General features: G+C 39.1%; 1 protein-coding gene and 1 pseudogene across 1 annotated transcript in view; one reads left to right on the top strand and one right to left on the bottom strand.

Moving 5' to 3' along the window:
- AMPD3 (adenosine monophosphate deaminase 3) overlaps nucleotides 1-21,316 on the top strand; it is a 35,130-nt gene extending 13,814 nt beyond the window's left edge. Inside the window, exons 7-15 of the mRNA XM_005141317.4 lie at nucleotides 7,829-8,023; nucleotides 8,264-8,395; nucleotides 9,270-9,433; nucleotides 10,616-10,742; nucleotides 11,530-11,693; nucleotides 13,525-13,645; nucleotides 15,575-15,748; nucleotides 16,621-16,731; nucleotides 17,617-21,316. Coding sequence (XP_005141374.2) covers nucleotides 7,829-8,023; nucleotides 8,264-8,395; nucleotides 9,270-9,433; nucleotides 10,616-10,742; nucleotides 11,530-11,693; nucleotides 13,525-13,645; nucleotides 15,575-15,748; nucleotides 16,621-16,731; nucleotides 17,617-17,793 — 1,365 coding nt within the window. The 3' untranslated portion in view covers nucleotides 17,794-21,316. The remainder of the gene's footprint in view (nucleotides 1-7,828; nucleotides 8,024-8,263; nucleotides 8,396-9,269; nucleotides 9,434-10,615; nucleotides 10,743-11,529; nucleotides 11,694-13,524; nucleotides 13,646-15,574; nucleotides 15,749-16,620; nucleotides 16,732-17,616) is intronic.
- Nucleotides 4,305-4,406, bottom strand: LOC115947622 (uncharacterized; annotated as a pseudogene).
- Nucleotides 21,317-23,039: the final 1,723 nt, after the last annotated feature.

Raw genomic sequence — 23,039 nt, 5'->3', positions numbered from 1 at the left:
AACTTGTAATATGAACCACACTTCTAGGGCCTACATTTTCAGGTTGTCTCTCTGTTAGTCAATCATTAAACAATATGTACTGCTCGTAAGGAAAGCAAGAAATAAGATTCACCTCCCAACAGAGTTATTAGTGAAGTTGGCTATTACATCCCTCAGACACTAGTGTGGAAAATGTGGTAAAATCCATTTGTTACATAATAGAGCAAATGTAACTGATGGAAAATGCCCAAATTAAAACAATTATGAATGCAGTGTCAAGGTCAATCAGTGAGCATGTATTGCTGTATTTAGAAAGGTACAGGAAGCTGGCCAGCATTATTTGCTGGCGTGACAATCAAAGGTTATTGTGGTATGGGGTGGTTTTGTTGTTTTGGTTTTTTTTTTCCTCTATTTTTCCAGGTTTTATGGGAGTTCTCCTATGGGCATGTCTATTTAATAAAACCCAAGATAAGGCTCCTGCTAAGTAAGGGAAATGCACATGTGTATCTTTCATAGTGGACTTAACTAGAATGCAACCAAAGATACGTTTTGCACTGATCAAGTTGGAACTGGAAAATTGTCTTTTAATAACCTGATGAATACATCTATAGACAAACAAAAATCCACAGCTGGTAAGGACTGGCTGGCTCCACTTGGCTCCCCACATGAGATAGACAACTGTCTGAGTTGGAGAATGCTAACTTTAGAGAAGACTCTTGAGTTTACCATCAGCAGGGCTCTCCCACCTTCTCTGGCTGATGAACTGAAAGATGCAGTAAAAACAAGTTCTCCACATAACTCCTGGGTTGCTTGCAATAAGGGTGAAATTAAGCAACAAGAGTGCAGCTCTGTGGCACACAAACTTAGAACTGAGTTTTAGTTTGTCTATTAGGGTATCTTGCCTTCCAAAGCAAGTGTGTGAGGCTTTTTGAGCAGGGCTTCCAGTAGACTGCTGAGCCCAGCAGCCTCTGATAATTCAGAGCTGATTGATAATTCAGTTTCTAAGCTGAAATACGCCTTCAAAGTAAAGGACCAAGAGCTGTTCTTGTTATTAGGAGCTTTGGTTTGTCTCAAGTTGTTATTTCTAGGGGGGAGGTTGTTGCTTTTTTTGTTCTTAAAAAAAAAAGGTGAAGCCAAGCTAACTTGTTTACCTAACATGTACTCGCTTATATATTATTTATGTACTGTGTTTGATACAGTTTTATAAAGAAGAAAATTACAGCCTAAGCCTCCTTCCATATTCCTCCTCTCTTTAGCCATTATTTCAGTCTGTCAGTAAACCAAACCTGCTTATGTATCATAGCAGTGACTTTTACATGTCATATTCTTCTGCCTACAGCTTCACTAGCTCAGATGCCTGGCCTCGTGTAGCTCAGACCAGGGGAGCCATTAGTGGAAGAATGCAGTTTCTAGAGTGGTTTACAGGGCCATTCTGAATTGCATGTTGCAGTAGCTGATGGCTGCTGTGACGTACCATTTGGTCTAGATCATCAAAACTGATATTTTTTTTTTCTTTTAAGGTATTGGTTAGACAAAAAGGAAATATATTTTAGCTTTTGTTTGTGACCACAGGGTTGAAAATACCACTTGTTATTTCTAAGAAAGGATGTTTGAGTGGTTTATGGACTTGCAAATTTTATAGATCTCACAAAATATTGAATAAGATTAATAGATATCTGTTTTTCAAACATACGATTAAAAGCCTTATGAGTGAACAGTGAATTTATACTTCAGTTCCATGAACTTTGATTCTGAGGTCTTTTTTTCCCTCCAGTAGCTACTTACTGACAGTGAATGTGAAGACTTATGGGACAGCACCAGACAGGAATGCCTCTGTGCACCTCTCTTGGTATTACATGTAATGGTACCTTGCCACTCTTAACTGGCATTAAAGCTGTATTTAGTGCTTTCAAAGCACTGTGGATACTACTTCTTCCCTCCTGTCTTGCGGAGATGCTGAGGTAAATTTTTACATCTACCCTCAAGTCTTGCAAAGTAAGCACAAAATAATGACCAGGGAAAGCCATCAGTCATTATAACACAAAAATTCTGTAGAGACCATAAAGAAAGCTTTTCCTCTATCCTCTTTGTTACTAGTTAAAAGAAAAAGAAACTAATTTTACTTCTCAGCAGTGTAGTTCTGTATTTGTGTGAATACAAACATTATAGGGCTTGATTCTGTAAATTTGCAGCTGCACGAGAAGCTGGAGATACAGGGATTTGCATCTCCTGTCTCTCCTGGTTTCGGGGTTGCTCTGAATGCCATTAAGTATGAATTAGACAAGCTCCTGAGGGGCAGTGCCTGGCTTTAGGGACTATTTCAGCTGCCAGGAGCTTTACTGTTCTACCCTTTGGCAGGCTATTTTGTGTCTCCTGCCGCTTATGCCTGTTACAGAGCTGTGAGGAAAGAATCAAGCTCATTTTATAAAGCTGTTGCATCCTATCTGAAAAAGCTAGTGCTGTATGAATGTATTGGTGAACACAGAATCCAGCAGTAGGATGTGGAGTGATTTCCCTTCAATCCCCCATTGAAATAAAGGCTGTAGTGTCAAGTTCCTAAGTCCAGAGCTATTGGGGTAGAAATGTTTCTCTGTTAAAGTTCATGTATTCAAAAATCAGGTAGTTTGCAAGTGTGGATACTGCTTACTATACACTGGATTATGCACTGGATAATTTCAGTATCATTAAAAAGGCTGCCCTTGGCATTTGTTCCTGCTGTATTTATCACTTTGACTCTAGAGCATATGGCTAATTCAGTGCAAAACTATTTCTGACATGCACAGAGAAGCCCTGAGGTAGATGTTTTGTGGAGATCTGAAACACAGTGGAATTAAAAAGAAGCAATGCAGGAAGATGAGAGAGGCAGAGTAGTTTAGGGAAGCTGGTGTTGGCGAGACATGGTTTGGATGCCAGTGAGAACTTCCTTCAAGCTGGAAGTTGTACACACATGTAACTATCTTGACTAAGAAGTACAAGCATTTCATCCACACTGACTGAAGAGAGAATGGCATGGGTGGTCAGGTCAAAAAGGAAAGGGCTAGCCTGAACTGAGAGTGCCAAGAAAGACAGGCTGGCTTCGTTACATGGAGAATTGCTAAGTGATCCTCTTTTATTTGCAAGAAAAATTATGTCCACCATTGCTTGAATGAGGTGATGGATTTTAAAGAATTAAGGAGAGCTTTGTGTTAACTATTGTTAACTCATTTGTTAAAAAGGTGAATTCACTGAAGGCATATTAAGTGGTCCAAGATAGGTTTCTGTCAGTCATTCTGTTTCTTTTTTTTCATTGAAGATTAAGGTGACCTTGAGTAAAAAGTTTGCTCCTGTGGGAGAGGACAGTAATAGCTGCAACAGGAAATCTGCCTAAGGGCATGCAGCTGAGGTTTCTTTCTGCTAAGGGGAAACTGGGCTGAAGTGGCACTGTATCAAATTTGGAAATGCAAGCAGAATGTTTGCAAACAGCACAAATAGACCTTATGGTAGAGGCTTGTTACTCACAGCCCAGAAAAGCCTCAGCTTACTTCATGTATTGTATGAAGAGCAAAATAGCAACAGCCTAAACTGGGCCTGGTTTTATCTTTTGTGAGGGAGAAAGGCGGCAAAGGGGGCATTTGTCACTTACATGAGCTCAATCTGTTAAAATTCTTTTAGTAGATGCCCTTCATAATAAATAACACAATTTCTTAGCATGACAGCACTTCAAATAAAAATAAAAAAATTTAAATCCATAACCGAATCAGACCATATAAGCTATGTCTAAGGATTCTGTCTTTAGATATTTCATTTCTATAGGATTGCACCTGTCCTTGTGAAATGCACAAAAGCATACACACTGAATAGTCCATCCTCAGCATCCCTATAGCCCCCTTCAGATACTGGAAGGCCACTATGAGGTCTCCACGCAGCCTTCTCTTCTCCAGGCTGAACAGCCCCAACTTTCTCAGCCTGTCTTCATATGGGAGGTGCTCCAGTCCCCTGATCATCCTCGTGGCCTCCTCTGGACTTGTTCCAACAGTTCCATGTCCTTTTTATGTTGAGGACACCAGAACTGCACACAATACTCCAAGTGAGGTCTCACGAGAGCAGAGTAGAGGGGCAGGATCACCTCCTTTGACCTGCTGGTCATGCTCCTTTTGATGCAGCCCAGAATAGGGTTGGCTTTCTGGGCTGCAAGCACACACTGAAGCTGGCTCATGTTCATTTTCTCATTGACCAACACCCCCAAGTCCTCCTCAGGGCTGCTCTGAATCTCTTCTCTGCCCAACCTGTAGCTGTGCCTGGGGTTGCTCAGCCAAAAAAAAAAACCAAACAGTCCCCCACTACCACAAGTTTCCCACATCTGGGGAAATCACAGGGGTCAGCACACCCAGATTGCAAGGGATGAGCCTCGCCCTGGGAAAACCACCTGCTTGATCATGGTGTCTCCCCAAAAGTAGCCAAAGTACCTCATGTTCTCTGGAGAAAGTATGAAAGAGACTCCAGGAAAATCTTTTTACTCTTGGGAAGTAATTCTATTTAGGGAGACAGAGGAGGGAAAAAATACAAAGGAAGATCTTGGTTCTTGGGGAAGAAGCCTGACGTGGTTAGCTCAGCTATAGAGCTATGTGTGATATGCTTGTGGGGACGCGGGAAGATTTCACAGGAGCTTACTGAGTTGCTGAGGCACGCTTGGGAATTATTTAGGAGAGGGAAGCATGACTTTAAAAGAAATGCAGTTACTACTGTGTCATGTGATCCTTTCATACAAGCAAACAAAAGAAACAAAAAGTCTCCTGGTTTTGTGCCCTTGCCCTCCTAACAGTGCTGAATTCATGTTGATGTAAACAGAGAGGAAATGTTTTGTTTTGTTTTTTCAAGACTCATTAATTCCAGTAGCTGAGCCACCACTGGAACTAGTGCATTCTGAAATTCAGTAACCTACTCTTATTCAAGTTCCCTAACCCTGGTATTCTATACCTATTACTTGCTTTCTCTGAATGTTTAGAACTTATAGGGCATCTATTAATTATTTCATTCTTCCACATAAGTCAACCAAGCCTAGTAGTTTGTAATATTTCACTGGCCCAGAAAGTGTTTACAGTAAACAGTATTTGTTTCTAAAACAGAAGTGCACTTGGTTCAAGTATCTATAAAAGTAGTCTGAGGAGTGTAATATGTTAATATGTTAAGTGGAGCTGTTTTGACTGTTTTAGACACAGTATTGTTTACTGAGCATTAATAATGCAGTTAAGTGTTACTTAACTGCAAGACAGTACAGTCTTAAGACAGTACTATGTCTCTTGCTTTTTCATTTAGCTGTAAAGTGTTTAGTATATTTGAACTGGGCAGCAGTTAACAATTAAGTGTTCATGTTTAGGATTCAGTTTATATCCTTGTCTTTAGTTACACTATTAACATTCACATGGAAATACCCTTAGAAGAATGGAACACATTCTGTGTGTATAAACTGGAATTGGATGACTACATGTGCCAAATAAACCAGTGGCATTTCTGTGGAGTGTATGACATGGCATAAGTTGAGTTTTACATTGCAGGAGTGTGGCTATTATTTGTTCAGGTACTCAGTGATGTGTTTCCTACTGATCCATAAAAGCAGAGTGGGATGTCAACTACTTATGTTGGTGAAATCTGAAATCTCCTATTTCCTTTTGTGATGTTTCTTAGGAACATTGTCAGTATTCGGGTTTTTTTAAAACCTTTAAATTCAGACAGCAAAACCGGGTGCATTCTGACAGCTGGATTACCAGTGCTGTGCAGAAGCAAGAATATTTTTTATTTCTGCTTTGAAATGCACGGTGGGGGTGGGGGGGGGGAAGTAACTGGGAGTTACCCACAAGGGCTCGCTCTCTTCTGGGTCAGGCTCCTTTCAGCGGCTGGTATCATATTCTCTTCCCTTGTTATTTCTCTTATCGTTACTATTATTGGTGGTAGCAGCAGTGGTTTGTGTTATACCTTAGTTACTGGACTGTTCTTGTCTCAACCTGTGGGAGTTTCATTCTTCCAGTTCTCCTCCCCATCCCTCTGGAGTGAGAGACTGCATGGTTGGGTTTAAACCACGACAACTCTGTATACGAAGTTAGAGCAGCCCTTTCTGCCACAGTTTTACATAGGGCCTCATGATTAAGTGTTAACTTTTATGATTCCAGACCATCACCTATCAATATCTAGGGCAGTACTGCATGGTGCTTTTTTAGACTTGCTATCTGAACTGTCCTGTCCCTATTATATATCATCTTGAAACTTGTATTACAAACTCATTATCTGGCTTCTGACTCCTTCTGCAGAAGCAATCTATCAGTTGGTCTCGTAAGACTTTTCTCCAGTACCAGTCTGTTGGTACACAAGGCAGATGTTAGAAATAGTAAATGTCGGCAGTTGCTTCTGGCTACATCCCTGTACTCATGACCTTCTATGTCCATGTGGGGTCTGGACTGGAGGGAAATGGGAAGCTTAGCAGACAGATTACATGCAGCACTGCAGCTTCTGAGTGAGCTGCAACTGCTTCTGCCAGGATTTGGCAGTCTGGAGTTGAAGGCAACCTCAGAGTCTGACAGCCTGTCCCCAGAGCTGCTGTGCTCACTATGTCAACTGTGAAACCTGATCAGAACAGTGGTTTGTTTTGGTTTGGTTTTAAATTGATAGGATTTTTTTTGTAATTTCATTGTTTTACCTACAACATGCATTAGGCTGTTCTATTGTTCAGTCAGAATTTCTCAAGGAAATTAATAACAAATGGACCCTGGAGCAGCAGCTTTGCTCCTCCATGTACTGAGTATTGCTGTGCTGGTAGGTGCCTTAAGGCCATTATCCTAGCTAAGGCGTAGTCTTCCTTTTCAGGTACTTGGTCCTCGTGAACTGCAATTAGTATTATCTGCCTTTTCAAACAAGAAGTTGGGGAATATACCTGATTTTCCTCTTTCTCAGTATGGTTAAGATAATAAACCCTTGACTGTGAGCAACTGCAATGGATTCATTTGACATACCTGCTGGCAGCACTAAGGCATTACACATACTGAAGGGAAAACTCAAGTCAACAAACAAGCCCCAGGTCTCATCAGTTGTTTCTTTGGATTGTGTTCTAGTATAGGTGCTCAAACAGATACGCAGGCTCTGGGCAAAAAAAAAAAAAAGCATACCTGTGGAAGCCATTTGGTTCTTGTCTTTTGGGGTTTTTTTGTTTGTTTGTTTTTAATGGGACTTCAACAAAAACTGCAGGAGCACTCTCAGCCCTTCTGTGGAGCTTGCACTTCCCTTAGTGTGTGAAGAGATCTGAAGAAAATGAAAAATCTGTCAGCATTATGAGTTGATGTATTATAATTAAACTTGAAAAAAACAGTGACAAAATTTCTCACATGTACATTTTGCAGTTCTAGTGACCTAAGCTGTTTTATGTGGTTGAAGTAAAAAACCATGAATTATGCTTTTGTAAATGGCTAAGAATTCCTGGTTCTTTCAGCCAAAGAGGGTGGTTATGACTGCAGTCCATAAACTAGAAAGACATTGTCATTTTGTGGATGAAGTAAAGAATACTAAAGAATGCCTAGGGAAGTATAAAATTTAATCAGAACCCAGGTTCTGTGATTGGCACTTATAATGTATCTTGCTTAAAAATATTTAAGTAGGGAACTGTTAATTGAGGGCTGTTTCATTTATAGTTCTGCTTGTTGAATAATTCCTCCAAACCTAAAATCTCAGGGTTCTGAAACATTTTGACTTGCTTAGGCACTAATCCTTTTGTTACTTGGAGAATATTTTAGAAGCTTTAGTCATTGTTGTCACTGACAAAGATACTTTGCTAATTTAAGCTCATGTATATGGATGATGAGCATGAATAACTTTTTGATTTCAGGTTGATACTCATATCCATGCTGCTGCTTGCATGAACCAGAAACACTTATTGAGGTTTATTAAGCACACATATCAAACGGAGCCCAACAGGATTGTTGCAGAGAAGAAAGGCAAGAAGATGACTTTAAAGCAAGTCTTTGAAAGCCTTCACATGGATCCTTATGACCTCACTGTAGACTCTCTAGATGTCCATGCAGTAAGTCTATCAAACTGACAAAGTAAACAAGAAAACTAAATTTTTTCAGTGTGAAATTTTGGTTTCTACAGTTTTTGCATAACTTATCAAATCAGATTTGAGCTCATGCATTACTTTGCATGTGTGACATAAATTAGCATAAGCTTTTTCTTGTATGTGCCTTTCATTGCTAGACAATTTAATTTATAAACTATTGTGTGTACTTAAATCCATGTGTTTTGGTTTTTTTTCCTCCTCCAGGGTCGTCAAACATTTCATCGATTTGACAAATTCAATTCGAAGTACAATCCAGTTGGTGCCAGTGAGCTCAGGGACTTGTATTTGAAAACTGAGAACTACATTGGTGGTGAATATTTTGCTCGTATGGTCAAGGTAAATAAATGTCAAGCTTTTCCAGCTATAGAGAAATTAAGGTTTGTAAAAGGTATGTGATGTCATAATTGTATCTAGAGCTAATATTATGGTTAAGTGTTTCCAGGTACTGGGCTTGCTCTGGCAGTTCATCAGAGAAAGACCTCAGCTAAGTCAGCCACTGCTGCTTTCTAAATCATTTTATGAGGTAGAAACTCATACACATAACCTGCGTATGAGTTCAAAGCAGTGCTGGGTACAGTTTCAAATGAATGGAGAACAGCCAAAAGTCAATTCACCAGCTTAATATTCTGTGAGGACGTAGTAGGCTAGTGATAGCTGCTAGGGAAGGAGGGGCTAGGGCAGTGCCTCTGCATAAAACTGTACCTGCACATGTATGCACAGGCTTCAAATTAATTTCTTACAACCAAAAAATTAGTAGGTTTCATGAACTAGATGTCAGCTTTTCTTAAACATACAGAAGTGCTTGTCTAAAATTAACAGCCTTAAAATTGCTTACTACCATGCATTTTGGGTCAGATTCTCTATCGGTCTGCATATTTTATGTAGTCACTTACTACAGTTTAAATAGTATCATTCTGAGTTACCAATTTTAAACATATGTCTTACAAAGGTGTTAGCAATAACTGCACAATATTGTTCTCTAAATCTAGGTGTTACAGTTTAGTTACAGTGAAATAATTCTGAGATAGCTTGCCAGCAGAATATTTAAATGCCTAAAATAAGATAATTGATTAATAGACAAAACATTCCCTTTTTATCTTTAAAGAGTGATAATACATCTGGTCTGAGGAAAAAAAAATGATAAATATATTACTAGCTGTAAATAATCTTCAGTGTCCATATTAAAGCAAATATATTTATTACTTAATAGGAAGTAGCCCGTGAACTAGAAGAAAGTAAGTACCAGTATACAGAACCCCGCTTATCCATTTATGGACGGTCTCCAGATGAATGGCTGAACTTGGCAAAATGGTTCATTAAGCATAAAGTTTATTCCCCTAATATGCGCTGGATAATTCAGGTTCCCAGAATCTAGTAAGTAATCAGGAACTCTTGGTAATTTTAATAGTTTGAAATCATACCAATGATTTGTTTTAATTTCTGATATTTTTTAGATGGTTTATGAGCTTTCCTGTAGTTCTATTTATAAGCAAGAGCCTGGGAAATCTATTTTTGACCATTGCTGCAATTTTCCTGACAGTCTGGGGGTGGAAGACAGGAGATGGGGTTTGAATCTATTCTTTATGAAGCTATTCAAAACTACTGTGAATTAGTTGTAAGTCTGAAGATACTAAAAATCAAAAATTACAACTGTGTGAAATTAAGCTGCATTCAAGGGCAAGTTAAAACACAGTTATTGATGTAAATAAATCACCTCTCGAATTCCATAAATGAGAACTGTTACCACCAAACTTCCTTAAGATCAGTGACTAAATGACAGTGAACTTGGAAACACAGCTCTGATTGCTGATTTGCAAGCTTAAATCAATATCACTTTTTTTTTTTAGGTTTTAAGCATCCTTTGGGACTTTAATAAATGGTTCTTTGTTTTTAATACATATATTATAATAGTGTCCCATGATAATTTTGTCAGGTCTTAAAGCTGTGCTTCATGTTTTGAAATTGCATAGTTGGAATATGAGTAGAGAAAGAGCTGTTATGGTTGCATATATATCTCCCAGAGTGGATTTCTCATTAGGGAGAAAGCATCTGTCCTTTAATTTCTTATGTAGTGATTTCTTATATACACAGCGGAATCAACACCTTCATTAAGTCGTGCACTTAATGACACACTCGAGTACTGTCCCTCTGTTCTGAGAGGCTCACTAAAGCAGAATAAATATTCTACTTTTGTTTGAAGTAGTTAACAACTTTGGAAAACAGAATCTTTCAGAAGTAATTCCTTGTCTTACCTATTGGTATTTGGATTGCTGTAAAGGAAAGGGTCACTCTTTTTGAGAGACCATCTACCTTTGCATACTGTCTCTATTTTTGGAGCGCTCAGGAGCTCCAGCAGAGCCTGGATGAAGCAGAGTGGCAGGAGGTACAGGAAATGGAGCACAGAGACAAGCCCTGCCCTGACATAAACTTTTAATTTCTTAATCCTGGCAGAACTGAAGCTGTAGAATAAACTCAAATGTCAACAAATGTGAAAATGGAGGAAAAATTAAAGCCTATTAAAGAATGGTCAAAACTGTGGTATTTTTTCCTCTTCAGTGACATATTCAGGTCAAAAAATATTCTGCCTAGTTTTGGGAAGATGTTGGAGAACATCTTTGTACCTTTGTTTGAAGCTACAATCAATCCCAAAGACCACAAAGAATTGCACCTTTTCCTCAAATACGTAAGTATATTTGGATTTTCTGTCTCACATGAAACAGATCCTCTCCTATTCATAAATTTTGTTTGTCCACAGCTGTTTCCAGACACTAAGATCTTCCTCCCCCACAGATTACTTGTATTACTGTTTTACTGGCTGTTTAATAGAAGCCTGGGTAGGGTTCTGCTGTTAAATAGTTGCTATTTATTTCCCTGAAACAGCTCATCACCTCTTTATTTGCCCTCTCAGTGATCCTCACTAAGACCAAAAGACATTTGCATGCTCTTGTGCAAAGGGAACATAGTAATCCAGTATGCGCTCTGCGAGCTTGTCTCTGGGACTGGCCTTCAAAAAGGAGGCAGCTTAAAAGGGAGTATTGTGTAGATCCTGATGGAACTCAGAAGTGAGGATGTAGCTGCTGGGACATGATTAAAAGAGCCATTGCAAAGCATGCCCCAGTTCAGAACTCTGAGGTTTCCTGGGAGCCTCTGGCCTTCAGCTGCTTTTCAGATAACAAAACCAGATGAGTTTAAAGGATTCTAATCTGGATTGGAGGGAATTTTACAGGCTTTTGTACACCTGGGCCTTCTCTTTGTCTCAAAAAAAAAAGGGGGGAGGTGGTGAAACTGCCTTCAAGGAAACACATTACTCCTGCTATCTGCAGGGAGTGATAGGAGGGCAGGACTGCTAGCATAAGGTGGAAATGAAGAAAGAGGACTAGTTGCTTTGTACAAGCAAGTCCTGAAGGAAAAATAACATTGACATTTGCTTCTTGAAAACATTGATTTCTGTTAGTCTCTTCTCCCACCAGGTGACTGGCTTTGACAGTGTTGATGATGAGTCCAAACATAGTGGCCATATGTTTTCTGAAAAAAGCCTTAACCCTGACCTCTGGACCAGTGAGAAGAATCCCCCATATAGCTATTATTTGTATTATATGTATGTGAACATCATGTTGCTAAACAACCTCAGAAGGTAAGTAGTAATTTTTTACAAGCTTTCAGAAAGAAAAATCAGTAATCTTTGTCTTAATCTAAATCAGTGTCTAGATCATACATCTATTGAAGCAAAGGTTATCTTGAATTATTTTAAAGAGTCCAAAAGGAGCACACAATGAATTCAAATGCAATACTCAGAAATGGTAAAGACATCTGGTTAATATACCAGTTTGACACAAAACTGACTTGTTGACCTTGGCTTGGATTCATAGTGGATTTCCAAATATAATGTACTTATTGGTAGCTGCTATCTCCTAGTAATTTAACAGGTACAAAGTTATGTTGTGCAATATTGGGTTTAGGGCTGCTGCTGTTACCAAAGATAGACAAAGGAGGACATAATTATAAACTGCACATCTAGCTAACTTACTTTAGCATGCATGTTGACTCATTCAGTTTTACTGCCTTTGAGACCAATGTCTAGGCAAGTAATGCAGAGAGGTATGATTCTGAATGTGAGATCATGACTGTAAAAGCAGATTTTGGCATCAGGCTCAGTAAAGCCTGAAATTCAACATCAGATTATGTTCCCAACTTTGTGGCTGACTCATTGAGTGATCTGCACAACTGACTCAAATTGAGGCACAGTGGGGTTATCCACTGATATTACAGTGTTGTCATGTACCTTGCAAGGATTTGGTTCATTATTATTTATAAAATATGTTGGGATTTCCTTATAGGAGTTGCACAGACTTGTCATTTTCACAAGTCTTACTCAAGTTAACATTTAAAATGTTATTTCTTCTCTCCCACTGTTACCTCAAGCATTTCTCTCTTGACCACCCAATAGAATCAAAGCTCACAACATCAAATGGAAAGGACATAGCACAGCAGCTGATATTCAGGTCATCCCTTTCATCACACATTTCTTTTTCACCTCAAAATCATTTCAACTACTATTTGAAAATCTCCCTAGGTAATAATTAAATATTCTTTATAGCTAGGTGAGATGACACAATTCATCAATGAGTCAGTAAAACTGTTCACCCTGTTAAATATACTGAGTATTTGAGGCACCACAGCCAGTCCATTAGAAGACTTTTATACTTTTAGTTCTATTAGCAAAGTCAGCAAGGGTAGATTATATCCTTGCATCCATTTTCAGGAGAAACGTGACTAAACTTCCATCCTAGAAATTCCTCATTACTTTAGCAGTCCTTGTTGAAATTCTTTGCTTTGATTATATCTAAATCTCTAAATACTTATGGGACATTTGTCTTCACTGAGTAATAGGGTCCATTATAACCTAAAACTCAGCATAATTTTTAATACAGATGATAAAAATAAAACAGTTCTAGAAATTAAAGTGTTAAGTCTAGTGTAACAACTAACACTCCTGTGCAGCTGAGGCTGTGGCTTCATGCTATGCTTAACATGGTGAGATGGCAGGTTGTCACTGCACTACGTAGTGTTTGCTGATTCTTGGCAATGTGCTTCCACTGCTTCCCTCATTTTGAACCTAGGGATTATGCAGCCATGGGTTACCTCAGTTCACTTAGCTTTCCGTCCCCTAGCTCCCGCAGCTGAAAACAGTTTGATAACTGTTCACCCAGTATTAAACAATTGCTAAACGAGATATAACTGGGGAAGGAAAGAAGGAAGGCGCAAATATGTTAGGTGATGGCAGGGGGTTGGGTATAGGGACCTGCCCCTTTCAACAGCAGCCTGATTAGATGTCATACCAAACTGTATGAGAATGTGTAACTTTTTTAAATTCCCATATTAATGCTAGTTATATGCAAAATAGATGAAAACAAGTGCATTAACAGTGCTATTTTGTTAGTGAAACTTGCTTTTAATCTCCTTAGGGAAAGAGGCATGTGTACTTTTCTGTTTCGACCGCACTGTGGAGAAGCTGGGTCTATCACACACCTTGTATCAGCCTTTCTGACAGCAGACAACATTTCTCACGGATTGCTACTGAAAAAGGTAACCTAAACTAATCACTGTCTGCTTAGACATCAGTCACTGGTTCAAACAGCAGTCGCCAAATTGACTTTGTCTGGCAGCCCAAGATCAGTTTTCTTAGCAAGGCACAACTAACTCTTCAATTGGAAATCCCACCTGGAGTACTGTGTTCAGCTCTGGGACCCCCAGCATAAGAAGGATGTGGACCTGTTGAAGCAGGCCCCAAGGAGATGATCAGAGGGTTGCAGCACTGATATGAAGACATGCTGCGAGGGCTGGACTTGTTCAGCCTGGAGATGAGAAGGTTCAGGGGTCAGGGGAGACCTTAGAGAAGCCTTCCAGTACCTAAAGAGGCCAACAAGGAATTTGGAAAGGGACATTTTACAAGGGAACGTTAGTGACAGAACAAGGGGTAATGGCTTTAAACTGAAAGAGGGTAAATTTAGACTAGATATTAGGAGGAGGCTCTTCACTGTGAGGGTGACTGAGACACTGGAACAGGCTGTCCAGAGAAGCTGTGACTGTCCCATCCCTAGCAGTGTTCAAGGTCAGGCTGGCTGTGGCTTTGAGCAACCTAATCTAGGGGAAGGTGTCCTTGCCTGTGGCAGGTGGTTGGAACTAGATGAGCTTTAAGGTCCCTTCCAACCCAAACCATTCTGTGAAATAAATAAGCTCAGCTGCATTTTCTATTTAAGCTACAACACCAATCTTTTCCAAATTATTTTAAAGCTATGTCTTTATAGGGAAGATCAACTGTTCAGAAATGTCAAGGACTTGACAGCACCTGAAAGCAGAGCTAAGATGGAAAAAAAATGCTTAGACTTGTTGCTACTTCCTGGTTTAGATCCCAGAAGAACTTAAGCTCTGGTTTCTTCTGCAGAGGGACAAAGGTCATTTTCCCTGACTGGCATCCCTGTAATTCAGGGTTCATTCTGAAATTCCTTAAGGTTATGATTATTTACATCTAGAGTAACTGGGATCAATTGATCAAGAAATTTAACATAGCTGAATAGCACAGTAATATTTTACTTACAGCTTGCTGCTCATGACAGGACAAATGTTATCATTCCTGGTGTATCAGTTAATGAAAACCATCACATCCCCAGGCCAGTGTCCTGTAATTAAAATAATTGGTCAGTGGGTGGCAGACTTGCACTGAGTTTATTGTAATGTTTTAGAAAGCATTCTCTTGTAAATTGGATTTTCTGGTTAATGCTGTAAAATTCTCTCTGTGTTTGTTAACATATACAAGAAAAAAGAAAAACCTTGCCTAAAATCATGTCTGACATTATTCTCAGAACCAGTAATCCCTAGTATTAGAACCAGAGTAGTACTAAGGCTGTATGTGACCAAAGCATTCTTCTTTTCACTCTCACCTGCTTAGCCAAGTGCAATAACCTGGCATAGCAGATTATAATATTAACAACAATGATAATGGCACTTACTAGGTTTACATGTTGGTTAAATAAAAAATAGCAATAAAGGTGAGGTGACCACAAAAGATTTATATTATGTGCAACAGCTACACATGACATATAATAAACCTTTTCTGCACCTAAAATTTACCTGTTGGACTTCAATTTTGAAAAAACTTAGCAGTTGTTACACATCTGTTTCCTGTGATTTCAGGTTTTGGGGGAAGGTATGCAGTTAGTATCAAATGCAGTGCCCTGCATAGTCATATATACTTATTAATCTACAGTAACATTAGTCACCATATTTTTAAAAGGATGACATATATGTTGAAGAATGTAAATTATTTTTATAAAAATCAGTAACATTTAAAATTCAGACTTTAAAATATTTTCTAAATAAGTCAGAGTTTAGTGTCAACCAAATTTTCTGGATCTTATTCCTCCCTCTGTAATGCTGTTTTATTTTATCCAGGGGAAATCCTTTTTTTCATTAGCCCATGGTACCATTAAATGCTGACTGTGTTTTGTTTTGCAGAGTCCTGTCCTCCAGTATCTTTATTATCTTGCACAAATACCCATTGCTATGTCCCCACTTAGTAACAACAGCCTATTCCTGGAGTACTCAAAAAATCCACTACGGGAGTTTCTACATAAGGGACTTCATGTCTCTCTCTCCACAGATGATCCTATGCAGTTTCATTACACAAAGGTAAGAACAAGAAGCACTTGTCTTTGAATTTGGCAACGGTACTAAATAGGCCCAGAATGACCTGAAAGCTCTTTCGTATCATTGCTTAGGATATCAAGTTTCATGTCTTCCAGTCACTTCATTCATTATCCTTCCTCATTCTCAGTCTACTCACTGTTAGGTTTCAGAGGGAAATGTCTGATTTCCTAATTATGTTTCTTTTGTACTCTTGCCTCTCCAGTGTTGGCTGTTGAAGTATAGGATGAAGGATGAGGCTGAAGGGAGGTTTGAGCCTTCATAAACAATCCTCTAGAGTGCCAGGAAAGTCCAGTTTCCTTACTAATAAATCTGGGGAAGTACATCACAAAAACACAATGTGGAATCTCTGAAGATGACAGCTGTTTGCTCAGTGAACTGATTCTTGCCCTTGGGTGGCCTGGCAGGACAGAACTGCCTGGTCATTGGGTCTGATGCTCCTGTTTTGTGGTTGGCACTGACTTGAATCATGTTATGCTTTAGCGTGGCCTGTACATTGCTCAGTTCGCTGAGCTGTGAGAACAAGCTGATCTCTGGTGTGCTTCACTCAGGCTTCTGGCCCATGACTTGTCTCTGCTAGAAAAGATAGCTTCTGTGAGGGCTTGCTGCATGGATGTAATGCAGCACCAGCAGAGTTACACATAGTGTGGAAGACTGTAAGCTGTGACAGCTCATTCATTAGTCAGACCCAACCTCCTTGTGTGGAAGGTCAGAAGTGAGAAATTGCCCGGTTATTTGTCTCTAATTTTTCACAGCTACCTAAAGAGCATATATTAATTTCTTTAGTAATGAGTACGTATCTCCATATACATCCTATTTACATCTAATTTAATATTAAACATATTTTGGTGATACAGGAAGCTCTCATGGAAGAATATGCTATTGCAGCCCAGGTGTGGAAACTAAGTACCTGTGACTTGTGTGAAATAGCAAGAAACAGCGTACTACAGAGTGGATTGTCAGATAAGGTAATTATGGCTGAAAAAATCCCTGTTTGCAAGAATCGGGGCAAGCAGGAACTGATAAGTCAGTACTCTGAAAACTGAATAGTAGGTGCTTCTGTGATGTATTTGCACACAGCCCTATTCTCTTTTCCAGAAATCTTCATAAAGTATCTCCTGTGCAGTCTTACATTTTAAAAAGTATTAACATGTTCTCCTCATTAGCTTTGTTTTGGAATTCCCAAAACATGCAGAGAGCAGGTGCATGTTTAGACTTGGTTCTGCCTCCTGTCCCAAACCTTTAATTATTTGGGTGAGATCCGTCTGCCAGCAATTTCATACATCATGTGTTGCATTGAGCAAAAAGAAACTGTCTGTCAAAAGCAAGATGTGTTTGCTAAGAAGGGAGTACTACAGAAATCCCTTTTGGCTTGAAAATTCTATACATCCATGGTTTTCTCTATGACTTGCTTTAGAACATCTTCTACTTCTGTGTAGTTTTAAAACATTGTCTCCAAGGAGCTGGTATGTGAAGGAGCTTTATTAATATATTCTGCTGTTTCTTCCAGTGTTCTTTAGTGACAACTGCAGATTTTCCTCTTGTGCAATATTTAACTAGCAAAAGAAATCTAAGCCTCTTTTTGACCTCTGACATTAAAGGTGTAGTAGTGAAGACCAAATGCTAGCACAGAGGGTTTTAGCAAGCCAGCCTGAATGTACTGCTGAGTAATTATATATGTAACTTTGGCCTTAAAAATCTTCAGAACTGGTTAAGACTCTAGGCAAAGATCAGTGGCCAGCTGGTTGAAGCTGCTCTTTTCACTTGCACTGGAGTCATTCAGCTAACAAACACTCCGCCAATAAATCAGATCAGTTGAACTGACTTCTTTTTATATTTAATCCCACTCACAGGAAAAGCAGAAATTCTTAGGGGTGAATTACTGTAAAGAAGGGCCTGAGGGAAATGACATTCGAAAGACAAATGTTGCACAGATCCGGATGGCCTTCAGGTACGAGACACTGTGCAATGAACTTAGTTTCCTGTCTGATGCTATGAGAACAGAAGAGATTTCTACTCTGACAAAGTAATTACAAACTCAAAGAAATCAGAACATCCCACTCCTAAGAAGGAAGAATTGCTGACTAAGATTGAATCATCTGTCTTTGATGCTACCAAGACATAACTGAACAGTACAGAGAAAAAGATTATCTATTTATGGAAGGTAAACAGTGTTTGCCATTATTTTTTAATGCATTATTCTCATTGCAAAAACTTCAGGTTTTATCAGCATTAGGCTTTGTAAGATGGCTGTAAATACTAGATGCAAGCTCAGACTCCTGTAATATTTGTTTCATGCTGTCTTAACTGTACACTGTATTGTAGCTTGGAAAACAACAGAATATTCGTAGCCCATCTGTGACATGCACCTTACAATTCTGCAGATGTGGACAGTACACATCCATCTGGTTTTGTCCTGCTAGTCTCAGCAGCAGTCATGGCATTTAGCACTTGTAAGTTTAACCCTTTATCATTAGCAGTTTGTATGGGGTGCATAATTTTGAGGCTAGCCTTTCGTTCTGGAAGGTGTTCTGACACAGTTTTTATCTTAATGTTTCAGACTGGAAAACAAGAAAAACCAGAATCAGGTAGTCTTGTTTAATGACTAACTACTTCCTGTTGTCATGTAGGATATCAGTGAAGAACAGCAAATTAATGCTTTCTAATCTAGTAAGTAGAAAACATAGTGTCGAATTCACCATTGTATGTTGTAATAATGAGTCTAATTCTATCATGAAAACTTTGCCTTGAAAGGTGAGAATACTTTTTTATTGGTTTGTAATGGGAATATGTGGATATGCCAGTTCAAATTACTTAGAAATTTACGCAGATAATTTTGGTTGCATGTAAAGAGGAATTTTTTACTTGAACAAAGGAAGTGTTCTTATGAATCAGTGGTAGAACCTCCAGACCTGGGTTCTGGTCCTACTTCTGACATCTTTTTTACACATTTGCATTCGTTTATATTTTCGTTGGTTAGAGTTGAATGAGAAGTCAAACTGTCTATTTATACAGAAGCTAGCCCACTTGAAACACAGCATTTCAAATTATGTTGAACTTTTTATTTATGATGGAGTGGCTAGTAAAATACAGCTCCTGGAATATTTATTTATCACTTTCACTCTTTCTTCTATTTGCTCATCCTTCTTAAGGCACAGTACTACACATTCAGAAAAGATTAAAGGTTGTAACATGATAGCATTTATGTACTGTGGAAACTGCATGTAGTTTCACACCCAAAAAGAGTTGAGGCTAGAGGCAGCAGAGGATGTTGATGCCTTTAAGTCCAACATTATACTTCTTGAGACCTAAATTCCTTAAGCTAAGATAACGAGCCTATGGTTAGAGCCTTTGGGATCTCATTTAATACAGAGGGAGGTTAGGCAGCTTCAGGCAGTAACTGAAAATTCACACACAAGAAGGACAAATAATGAACACTAACCAATCAAGCCTCACTAGACTTAAAACACTTGATGTTTTGCATCAGACAATGTGTGCCACTTTATTCCTTAGGCCATGCCCTTCCTCCAGGGTTTGGGCTCCTACATCCTTCCTTTCAAGAGCTGATCAGGTCTCACTTTCCCTTGTAAATGCAGCCAGAAGTAGCAGTGATGACATCACCAGTAGCAAATGACTCATTAATGGTATGAATGTATACAGGCATTGAAGACATACACTCTCCCTTTAGGCTGTGGCACTTCAAAGCAGTATCTACAAGGACACGTTTTAAATGTACTTGCTGTCCCAAAATGGTGATTGCAGGGAAATGGCATCAAAGTAAGGGAAGGAGGAGTTCCCTATCACCTCCTATAGCTGTAAGAGCCCCACAAGAGAGACTAAACCTAAAGACCTTTAGGAAACAGCCTGGAAGTAAGCCTGCTCTGAGGGAGACCAAGGCACAGGAGCAGAGTTCTGGACATCCAGGCACTATTAGTGTGTCATGCACAGGGGCTGCAGTGATTGCAGACATTGTTAATCTAATATATGGTTGCATATTGACAGGTGGTGGGAGACATGACTTCAGCTCTTCAGCAACCTAGTCTATTGTCTGCAGTGTTCAACTGCTGCCAGACTTTATACTCCTTGTGCAGCTAAAAAACTGTGCTACAGGAAAACTGTGCTACACTGCTCAACTGTACAATAACGCAATGGTCCAAAGTTCTTAAATCAACAGTGCCTATTGGCTTCACTGTTAAACTTCATATAATCCATTACCAAGATGGGTGAATGTAATTTTCTTAGGACAAAGTCTGAAAACAGGGGTTCAAGCATTTTAGCTGCATAAAATTCAGACACCTTGTTTTCTTTAGTACAACTTACTAATCAGTTGTTATCTACATAACATTAATTTCCTGAGAAAAGCATCTGTGTCCAGGTGAAATAAGTAACATGCTTGGTTTGAAGAATCTAAATTGTATTTTCATCTGACAAACATTACTGTACTTGGGTTGTTTCACCTTAATACTGCTACTAGTGTTGCTTCTGTTGTCACTTAGATCTTTGTTTTCTTAATATTATACTAAATTTGTATATGTTTAATACCTTTTCATCTTTCCTTACCTCAAACTCATCAGGTTCTAATATGTCTGTAGCTCTTACTAAAGAAAAAAACACAAACTGGGTTTAAATACAGAGTTAATGGATAGTAATTAGGATTTTGACAGTAATAACATGCGAATGGTCACGAGCAGAGATTCTGCTTTCTGGGCTTCCATGTGCACTGCTTTTAAGGATAAATTAAGCTAATAGTGTTGCATTTAGGGGAACAAACCTGACATCCTTTCATGCTTCCATAACTACATCTCTTTTGGTCATCTTTTAATTAGGCAAAAGTTACCGATTCTCAAATGTAGTGTTTAAAATTCAGCTGCTTTTTTTTCCAAGTTGCACTTTTGTTCTAATGTATGGCTGTTCAAAATAACCTTGCAGTCTGAGGATATGTGTACAATGAAGGGCAGGTCCAGTGTGAACTACTGTCATAAACATTTACTCAAATACAAGACAGGGTAGTTGCTGATTCTCCCTACCCCCACAGCATTGAGACCAAACCTGGTTACATCACAGCTTGTGTTATACTCGAACAAAAAGGGACTTGGAAGAACATCACTGTAGAGGGTTACTGGGGTGGGTGTTGCTTCAGAATGGGAGACTATCCTATTTTCTCATCATTTCATTGGTGTTAAGATTCAAACATTATTAAAGATTTCCTTAAATGTTATTTCAGAGCATTTTATACGTTCATGTAAAATGGTCGATTATGGTTATTTGATGTTTACAACGTATTTTTCAGAACAGTTTCTAGTGACGCTCTTCCATTCTGTTACAGTCCTTTAGCAAAGCAGGCATTTACTCTGCTGCTGGGTTATGCAAGTCCACCTCAGAGCCACCTCACCTTCTCCTATCATTTTGTTCATTACTTGTCACTAAACCTTCCTGTTCTATTTGCCTAGTTAAAATCTAAGTCTGAAAAAGGTGGGTGAGGGGGAAGGATGTCTGTAAAAACTGCTTTTTCTTTCTGTGCCTGGGTTAAATCATGTTTATCTTTTGCCTCTTGTGGAAGCATTAAACATTACAATAATAAATAAATTATAAAATAATATGGTATAGCTTTTGTCTGTGTATACCTCTCAATAAGATATGTAGCTGCTGAGAATCTGCATTTAAGCAGAAATAATCCTGTTAGCAGTACAGAAGACCAAACCAAAATTAAGGACTACCACAGCATGAATACTGAAAAAAAACCCACAACCAACAATAAAACTGCAGTGGAGATAGAGAAGATGCTAACCAATATTTAGGAGAAGGAGCTAAAAGCTTAGCTTACTGTCATGGTTTAAGCCCAGCTGGTACTTCAGTACCACACAGCTGTTCACTCACTCTCCCCATTCCTACCCTACTCTCAGAGGGATGGGGAGGAGAATGAAAATAATGTAACTCCCATGGGTTGAGATAAGAACAGTCCAGTAACTAAGGGATAACACAAACCCACTACTGCTGCCACCAGTAATAATGATAAGGGAAATAACAAGGGAAGAGAATACAACCGCTCCCTACCCACTGACAGATACCCAGCCCAACAGAGCAGTGATTCAGCCCTTCTGGATAACTCCCCTGGTTTCTATACTGGTCATGACATGCTGTGGATGGAATACCTCTTTGGTTAGTTTGGGTCAGGTGTCCTGTCTCTGCTTCCTCCTGGCTTCTTCTCCTCCCTGGCAGTGCATGAAACTCAGAAAGTCCTTGGTCAGAGTAAACATTACTGAGCAGCAACTAGAAACATCGGTGTTACCAGCGTTGTTCTCAGGCTGAAGTCAAAAACACAGCACTGGACCAGCTACTAAGGAGAAAAATTACTTCTACTGCTGAACCTAGGACACTGACATAAAGCAATTCAATGTTATAAAAAAATACCTGCTCCGATTTGTGCCAGTAGACCTCTCAGTCCTGAAATGAAACTGTATTATAGGGCTGATCCTGCTGTCTCTTGATGCCCTGGCTCCCTGGTTATTCCATCTGGGCATCAGGATAAGGCATGTGGCACCTCTTCCTGATGCTGGAGCCTCACCTTGCTATTAACCAGAGTGAAACCACCTGAATTTGGTAGCAGCAGAGCAGTTCTGACAGTCACAGCTGAAACAGTTTAAGCAGTACATAGGACAGCTTTACCTGACAAAACACAAGAGCCAACAAGTGACAAACTGAAAAAGTATCAACATGGACATTCTGCCACAGTCAAGATCACTTTCAAGAAAAAGAAGTCTAACACAAGATGTTTTCTTCAGTACATGTAATAATTTTAAATGAAGATGAAAATGTGTCTATTTCTGTATAGAAAGCCTTAATTTCTGTACACAAGCAGCACTTATGAAGCATAGGAGTACAGATCCATCTGTAAATGAAGAATGTGTATTTCTTACCCATACCTCTTAAAGCACTATCAATGTTAAGCAGCACAGAGTAATAGTATATATAATAATGAAACAGGAACACTGCTAAGTAACTCAATCATTAGCCATGACTAGTGTGTACCATCTCACATGAAAAATGTTTTTTTGAAGGTCTACTAAAGTGGGTTGGGACCACATTAACATGGAACTGTTGTATCAAACCCCTATTCTGTTCCGCATATATACAACCAAATTCCAACATGGCAGGTTTATGATCAATTTAAGCTTAATTCAGAAGAATACCTTGTCTTTTCAAACAGCACTTTGAACGAAAGAAGAGAGCTCATTTAATTACCTGTTGGATGGTATTCAAGCCACCAGACAGATAC

The sequence above is a fragment of the Melopsittacus undulatus genome, chromosome 4 (assembly GCF_012275295.1).
Source record: "Melopsittacus undulatus isolate bMelUnd1 chromosome 4, bMelUnd1.mat.Z, whole genome shotgun sequence".
Taxonomy (NCBI): Eukaryota; Metazoa; Chordata; class Aves; order Psittaciformes; family Psittaculidae; genus Melopsittacus; species Melopsittacus undulatus.
The sequence above is the reverse complement of the archived record's forward strand: the minus strand, read 5'-3'. Positions and strand labels throughout refer to the sequence as shown.